This window comes from Oncorhynchus kisutch, unplaced genomic scaffold (genome assembly GCF_002021735.2).
Source record: "Oncorhynchus kisutch isolate 150728-3 unplaced genomic scaffold, Okis_V2 scaffold2384, whole genome shotgun sequence".
In the NCBI taxonomy this organism is placed as follows: domain Eukaryota; kingdom Metazoa; phylum Chordata; class Actinopteri; order Salmoniformes; family Salmonidae; genus Oncorhynchus; species Oncorhynchus kisutch.
Window position 1 is genome coordinate 10,589 of NW_022264329.1, and position 7,520 is coordinate 18,108.

The window sequence follows — 7,520 nt, forward strand, 5'->3', positions numbered from 1 at the left end:
AGAAGCAACTGACCGCCGTGCCCCAGCAAGTGTGGCATCCTGCTCAAATGCCCCTGCAAACAACCGCTGTGCCCCAGCAAGTGTGGCATCCTAATCAAATGCTGCAGAAGCAACCGACCGCTGTGCCCCAGCAAGTGTGGCATCCTGCTCAAATGCCCCTGCAACCAACCGCAGTGCCCCAGCAAGTGTGGCATCCTTCTCAAATGCCCCTGCAGCAGAAGCAACCGACCGCCGTGCCCCAGCAAGTATGGCATCCTTCTCAAATGCCCCTGCAGCAGAAGCAACCGACTGCCGTGCCCCAGCAAGTGTGGCATCCTCAAATGCCCCTGCAGCAGAAGCAACTGACGACCGTGCCCCAGCAAGTGTGGCATCCAGCTCAAATGCAGCAGAAGCAACCGACTGCCGTGCCCCAGCAAGTGTGGCATCCTTCTCAAATGCCTCTGCAGCAGAAGCAACCGACTGCCGTGCCCCAGCAAGTGTGGCATCCTCAAATGCCCCTGCAGCAGAAGCAACTGACGACCGTGCCCCAGCAAGTGTGGCATCCAGCTCAAATGCAGCAGAAGCAACCGACTGCCGTGCCCCAGCAAGTGTGGCATCCTTCTCAAATGCCTCTGCAGCAGAAGCAACCGACTGCCGTGCCCCAGCAAGTGTGGCATCCTCAAATGCCCCTGCAGCAGAAGCAACTGACGACCGTGCCCCAGTAAGTGTGGCATCCAGCTCAAATGCAGCAGAAGCAACCGACTGCCGTGCCCCAGCAAGTGTGGCATCCTTCTCAAATGCCTCTGCAGCAGAAGCAACCGACTGCCGTGCCCCAGCAAGTGTGGCATCCTCAAATGCCCCTGCAGCAGAAGCAACCGACTGCCGTGCCCCAGCAAGTGTGGCATCCTCAAATGCCCCTGCAGCAGAAGCAACTGACGACCGTGCCCCAGCAAGTGTGGCATCCTGCTCAAATGCAGCAGAAGCAACCGACCACCGTGCCCCAGCAAGTGTGGCATCCAGCTCAAATGCAGCAGAAGCAACCGACTGCCGTGCCCCAGCAAGTGTGGCATCCTCCTCAAATGGCCCTGAGGCAGAAGCAAATGATCGCTGTGCCCCAGCAAGTGTGGCATCCTCCTCAAATGGCCCTGAGGCAGAAGCAAATGACCGCTGTGCCCCAGCAAGCATGGCATCCTGCTCAGTTTCCCCAGCAGAAGCAACTGGTCCCTATGCCTCTACTGCAGAAGGAACCAACCACCATAGCCCAGCAACCTCAGCAGGTGTGGCATCCAGCTCAAATGTCCAAGAATCGAACAGCCACTGAACCTCAGCAGAAGCAACCATCCACCACGCCCCAGCAAGCGTGGCATCCAGCTCAAATTCCCCTGCAGCAGAAGCAACCGGCCACTGAACCTCAACAGAAGGAGCTGACCGCCATGCCACAGAAGCTACAGGCCTCCATTCTCCAGCAACCTCCGCTCGTGTGGCATCCATCTCAATTTCCCCAGCAGAAGGAACTGGCAGTCGAGCCCCAGCAGCAGAAGGAACTGGCAGTCGAGCCCCAGCAGCAGAAGGAACTGGCAGTCGAGCCTCAGCAAGTGAGGTATCCAGCTCAAATGGCCCAGCAGCTACCCAACCCCATTCCTCAGCAATTATGGCATGTAGGCCAAATTTCCCAGCAGCAACTGGCCCCATTGTCTCAGCAGAAGCACTACGAAAGAACTGAAGATGATGCCTCTGGTAGTTCTCAGGCCAGCATTGAACAGTCAGGTGTCATCCCAATCTCTTCCTACAGTTCCAAATCGCACTACAAGAATGGCAGAACTGTCTTTTCCCGAATCAGCTACACTCCTAGGGAGGCAATGCCTGTTGACAGTGGAAATGCTCCCAAGGACGGTTATGTTGGCATTGGTGCACCAAGCATATATCCAACACTAGTGAAGGATTCTGCAAGGTAATGGTTCACCTGCTCTGAACTTTTCTCTCTGAATTTGAAGTCCTTTGTACTAATCATATATCTATCAACAGGAAAATGTAATGGATTCATCCTCTAGAAGCTCTAATGGTGAGAATTGTTTTTTACATTGGTTACTTAACATTCTGTGTTGCTGACACTGCATTTCTTTCTGCTTTTGTTTCGACCAGGACGTTGCTGGTGCTCTTGCTACTCTAGTGTGATGGAATGAATAAACAACTTACTTTAAAAAATGCCTTGTCTCTTTGAAATAATGATTCTCGTGTCTTGAGAACGGGTGGTGTGCAGTCTTGTAAAATTGACTGTTCAGTTAATTCTTTGGTTGTTCATCTTTTACCTTTGCTACTGGTTGTTCAAAATAAAAGCTTGGGTCTACATAAGAGCATTTGTGAAGGGGTGAGTTGTCAAATGTTCATACTTTAGATGTAGGCATGCATTGTATACAGTGAGACTGTCCTCAACCTCAGTGCAAGTTGTTGGTGAGTCAATTAACATATAGATGGCCAGACCATGGCTCATTTAGCTATTAGAATTGAGTGAACTTTATGTTTTCAAACTTGCATTTGGCCTTAAACTATAGTCCACACCACAAATGGCAAAGAGTAAAATCAGTTTAGAAGTCTCTGTCCCGTATCTAGCTGATTCCTCAAATGTTTTGGATGCTTCAACCCCTGTTGGCACATCTACATCCATACTTCTGTTTGTATGGGTTACCTTCAGATGTGTCTTACAACTGTGGGGTCAAAGAGGAAACGTAACTATGTTCGGGAGTCAATTTTCCATAATGTTTGTAGGCCAAAGCGTTCTGACGCTAGATGTTTTTGAGACTGCATTTTGAGGTGTCTGACCAACACCACTGTAGCTCGGCCCCTGTCCAGCGCAGATGCTTAAGGGCGACAGGCGGATGCAGTGGATTGAGACGCAGCACATTCTAAATGTTCTAGCTTCAACTGGATTTTGATGGGCCTCAATACTCTTCCCCTGTAGCTCATTCCTCCTAGTCCATTTATTGTACCACAGGCTCCTATAGAATGGATTCGGTGTATTTGATTTTTATGATGCCTGGAGCGGTTTAACCTATCAACAAATATATTCTGTACAGACTGTCTTCAAGCATGTACATTTTCTTAACCAGGTGATAATTTTACTGCATAGTATGAGAATTCAGCCCTTAAATGGATCCATTAAGTTCCAAAGAGGAAGCTGGTAGGCACTAGCGTGACAGTTTAACTAGCATAAGATGTCACCCAGGACTTTTTGTAACTTGACATATTTGCCTGTTGTAGTTGACTGTTTGGCCACAGACTCATGAACACTAATGAAAATGTATATGCATTGAATTTTCTACAAGGAGTTGTACTTTGTCCAACAGCAATCTCTTGTCTAGCGTACCTCAACAGACGACTTCATTTAATTTGTCACGGTATGGTATTTTTGGACACAATCTCAATGTGTGTACAGCGTTTTGCACAACACATTTCTTCCCGGACCACTGAGGTTGCACCTGCAAAAGCCCCTGGCAGGAACTTCATTAGCCTGCATTAAAAGGTGCTCTTGATTAAGCTCACCCAGTGCAATGGCTAGTTACATTTCCCTCTAAAACCATCGGATTGGTCCACGATCCTCTAGACCCAAATTGCTACAGACGCCATCTATCCTGCCTTTCTAAGGTCTTCTAAAGCCAATTCAACAAACAGATTACCGACCATTTCGAATCCCACCGTACCTTCTCAGCTATGCAATCTGGTTTCAATGTTGGTCATGGGTGCACCTCAGCCACGCTCAAGGTCCTAAAGGATATCATAACCACAATCGATAAGAGATATTACTGTGCAGCTGTATTCATCGACCTGGCCAAGGCTTTCGACTCTGTCAATTACCACATTCTTAGTGGCAGACTCAACAGCCTTGGTTTCTCAAATGATTGCCTCGCCTGGTTCACCAACTATTTCTCTGATATAGAGTTCAGTGTGTCAAATCGGAGGGCTTGTTGTCCGGACCTCTTGCAGTCTCTATGGGGGTGCCACAGGGTTCAATTCTCGGGCCGACTCTTCTCTGTATATATCAAAGATGTCTCTCTCGCTGCTGGTGATTCTCTGATCCACCTCTCTGCAGACGACACCATTCTGTATACTTCTGGCCCTTCTTTGGACACTGTGTTAACTAACCTCCAGATGAGCTTCAATGCCATACAACTCTCCTTCCGTGGCCTCCAACTGCTCTTAAATGCAAGTAAAACTAAATGCATGCTCTTCAACCGATCACTGCCCGCACCTGCCCGCTTGTCCAGCATCACTACTCTGGACGGTTCTGACTTAGAATATGTGGACAACTACAAATACCTAGGTGTCTGGCTAGGCTGTAAAATCTCATTCCAGACTCGCATTAAGCATCTCCAATCCAATATTAAATCTAGAATCCGCTTCCTATTTCGCAAAAAAGCCTTGTTCACTCATGCTGCCAAACATACCCTCGTAAAACTGACTATCCTACCGATCCCTGACTTTGGTGATGTCATCTATAAAATAGCCTCCATCACTCTACTCAACAAATGTGATGCAGTCTATCACAGTGCCATCCGTTTTGTCACCAAAGCCCCATTTATCACCCACCACTGCGACCTGTACACTCTCGTTGGCTGGCCATCGCTTCATACTCGTCGCCAAACCCACTGTTTCCAAGTCTTTGCTAGGTAAAGCTCCACCTTATCTCAGCTCACTGGTCACCGTAACACCCACCCTTAGCACGTGCTCCAGCAGGTATATCTCACTGGTCACCCCCGAAGCCAATTCCTACAGCCTTTCCTTCCAGTTCTCTGCTGCTAATGACTGGAACAAACTGCAAAAATCACTGAAGCTGGAGACAAATATCTCCCTCACTAGCTTTAAGCACCAGCTGTCAGAGCAGTTCACAGATCACTGCACCTGTACATAGCCCATCTGTAAACAGCCCATCCAACTACCTCGTCCCCATACTGTATTTATTTATTTATCTTGCTCCTTTGCAACCCAGTATCTACTTGCACATTCACCTTCTGCACATCTACCATTCCAGTGTCTAATTGTTATATTGTAATTACTTCACCACCATGGCCTATTTATTGCATTACCGCCCTTATCTTACCTCATTTGCACTCACTGTATACAGATTTGTCTTTTTTCTAATGTATTGTCTGTACGTTTATTTATCCCATGTGTATCTATGTGGTGCTTTTTTGTCGCACTGCTTTGCTTTATCTTGGCCAGGTCGCAGTTGTAAATGAGAACTTGTTCTCAACTGGCCTAACTGGTTAAATAAAGGCGAAATAAAACAAATAACAAGTAAATTTTTCTAAACCAAGTATTGTTGGTGAAACTAAGTAGTTCGATGATATGAGAACTCGTACCTTAAATGGATCCATTCAAGTTCCAATGATGAAGCTGGTAAGGCACTAGCAGGGAAGCTTAGCTAGCATTGTGTCACATGGAACTGACAAAGGGGTTTCATTTCAAGCTAAAGTGTACTGTTAGCTGGCTGGTTCCCTAGCTGACGTAATTATTTGTTTCCCAGAGCCGTTTGCTTTTCTAGTTAGAGCCTAATGTTAGCTAGCTAACATTGGACCTGGTTGGTTAGCTCCCAGCACTGTGGCATTGTTGCCACTTTGTTCATTGTTGTTTATCTAGCTAACATTTGCTGGCTGGCTCGTTAGCTAACGTTACGTGACGTGTGTACAACACCCGTTGAATATGGCCGGTGTCAGTAAACGTCTGCAAGAAAGCGTCATGCAATTGTTTCCAGCAGAACTGGTTAGGCTGTTTTCATGTTATCCAGAGGTAAACAAATCATTGGCCAGAGTGTCAAGTGTGTGTGCTCTGAAAGAGAAACGTGATGGGTGGGGCTAAAGCTTATTAAGAGGGTGTGAACGATGCTGAATGGGTGTAGACAAAGAAGAGCTCTAAACTAGATACCAAAACATTCAAAGATGATTTTCTCAAAAGTGAGATTAAAAGATGATCAACTTTCAAAGCAGAATTACTTTCCCATTGTACCTCAAATGCAGTGTATGATATACCATTTTGTAGCTTTGAGTCTCTACTTTTAACACTTTCACTACATAAGACGGAATCCAGGTGGCGAGTCACATATGTAATCATGTAGCAACAAAAACAAGTGTTAAACAAATCAAAATATATTTTATATTTGAGATTCTTCAAAGTAGCCACCCTTTGCCTTGACAGATTTGCACACTCTTGGCATTCTCTCAACCAGCTTCATGAGGTAGTCACTTGGAATGCATTTCAATTAACAGGTGTGCCCTGTAAAAAGTTAATTTGTGGAATTTCTTTCCTTCTTGTGTTGTGACAAGGTAAGGGTGGTATACAGAAGATAGCCCTATTTGGTAAAAGACCAAGTCCATATTATGGTGAGAACCATTCAAATAAGCAAAGGCAAACGACAGTCAGGAACATTTCAAGAACTGAAAGTTTCTTCAAGTGCATCAAGAGCTATGATGAAACTGGCTCTCATGAGGACCACCACAGGAAAGGAAGACCCAGAGTTACCTAAATGCTTCACAGAGGTAGAGTAACAGACACATCTCAACATCAACTGTTCAGAGGAGACTGCGTGAATCAGGCCTTCATGGTCGAATTGCTGCAAAGAAACCAATACCAAAAGATACCAGTAAGAAGAGACTTACTTGGCCCAAAAAACACGAGCAATGGACATTAGACTGGTGGAAATCTGTCCTTTGGTCTGATGAGTCCAAATTTGAGATTTGTGGTTCCAACCGCCGTGTCTTTGTGAGATGCAGGGTAGGTGAACGGATGATCTCTGCATGTCTGGTTCCCACCATGAAGCATGGAGGACAAGTTGTGATGGTGTGGGGGTGCTTTGCTGGTGACACGGTCTGTGATTTATTTAGAAATCAAGGTACACTGGCTACCACAACATTCTGTAGCTATACGCCATCCCATCTGGTTTGCGCTTAGTGGGACTATCGTTTGTTTTTCAATAGGACAATGACCCAACACACTTCCAGGCTGTGTAAGGTCTATTTGACCAAGAAGGAGAGTGATGGAGTGCTGCATCAGATGACCTGGACTCCACAATCACCCGACCTCAACCCAATTGAGATGGTTTGGCATGAGTTGGACCATAGAGTGAAGAAAAGCAGCCAACAAGTGCTCAGCAAATGTGGGAACTCCTTCAAGACTGTTGGAAAAGCATTCCCTGATGAAGCTGGTTGAGAGAATGCCAAGAGTGTGCAAAGCTGTCATCAAGGCAAAGTGAGGCTACTTTGAAAAATCTAAAATATATTTTTGCACAACACACTTCCACCGGACCACTGAGGTTGCACCTGCAAAAGCCCCTGGCAGGATCTTAATTAGCATGAAATAAAGGTGCACTTGATTAAGCTCACCCAGTGCAATGGGTAGGTAGAGTTCACTCTTTATTAATTAAAACCACTGGTTTTGTCCATGATGCGCAAACCCTCCAGCACACCAGCTGAATGAAATCAAGCGCACCTAATCTCAATTGGGAAATTGGACCAATAGAAATTATGTTCAGTGGCTTGCAGGTGTACCTA

The 7,520-nt window shown here is 46.3% G+C and overlaps 1 protein-coding gene across 1 annotated transcript; it reads left to right on the plus strand.

Annotated features, from left to right (window-relative positions):
- The first annotated feature begins 950 nt into the window (after nucleotides 1–950).
- On the plus strand, nucleotides 951–2,186 carry LOC116370007 (adenylate cyclase, terminal-differentiation specific-like). Its single transcript, XM_031819646.1, has 3 exons — nucleotides 951–1,930; nucleotides 2,005–2,041; nucleotides 2,122–2,186. Exons 1-2 carry the CDS (start codon nucleotides 951–953, stop codon nucleotides 2,012–2,014), a joined length of 990 nt encoding a protein of 329 aa, XP_031675506.1. The 3' UTR covers nucleotides 2,015–2,041; nucleotides 2,122–2,186.
- Nucleotides 2,187–7,520: the final 5,334 nt, after the last annotated feature.

Excerpts from the sequence above, each read along its gene's own strand:
- LOC116370007 (XM_031819646.1), top strand. The coding sequence starts at position 951 with ATGCAGCAGAAGCAACCGACCACCGTGCCCCAGCAAGTGTGGCATCCA.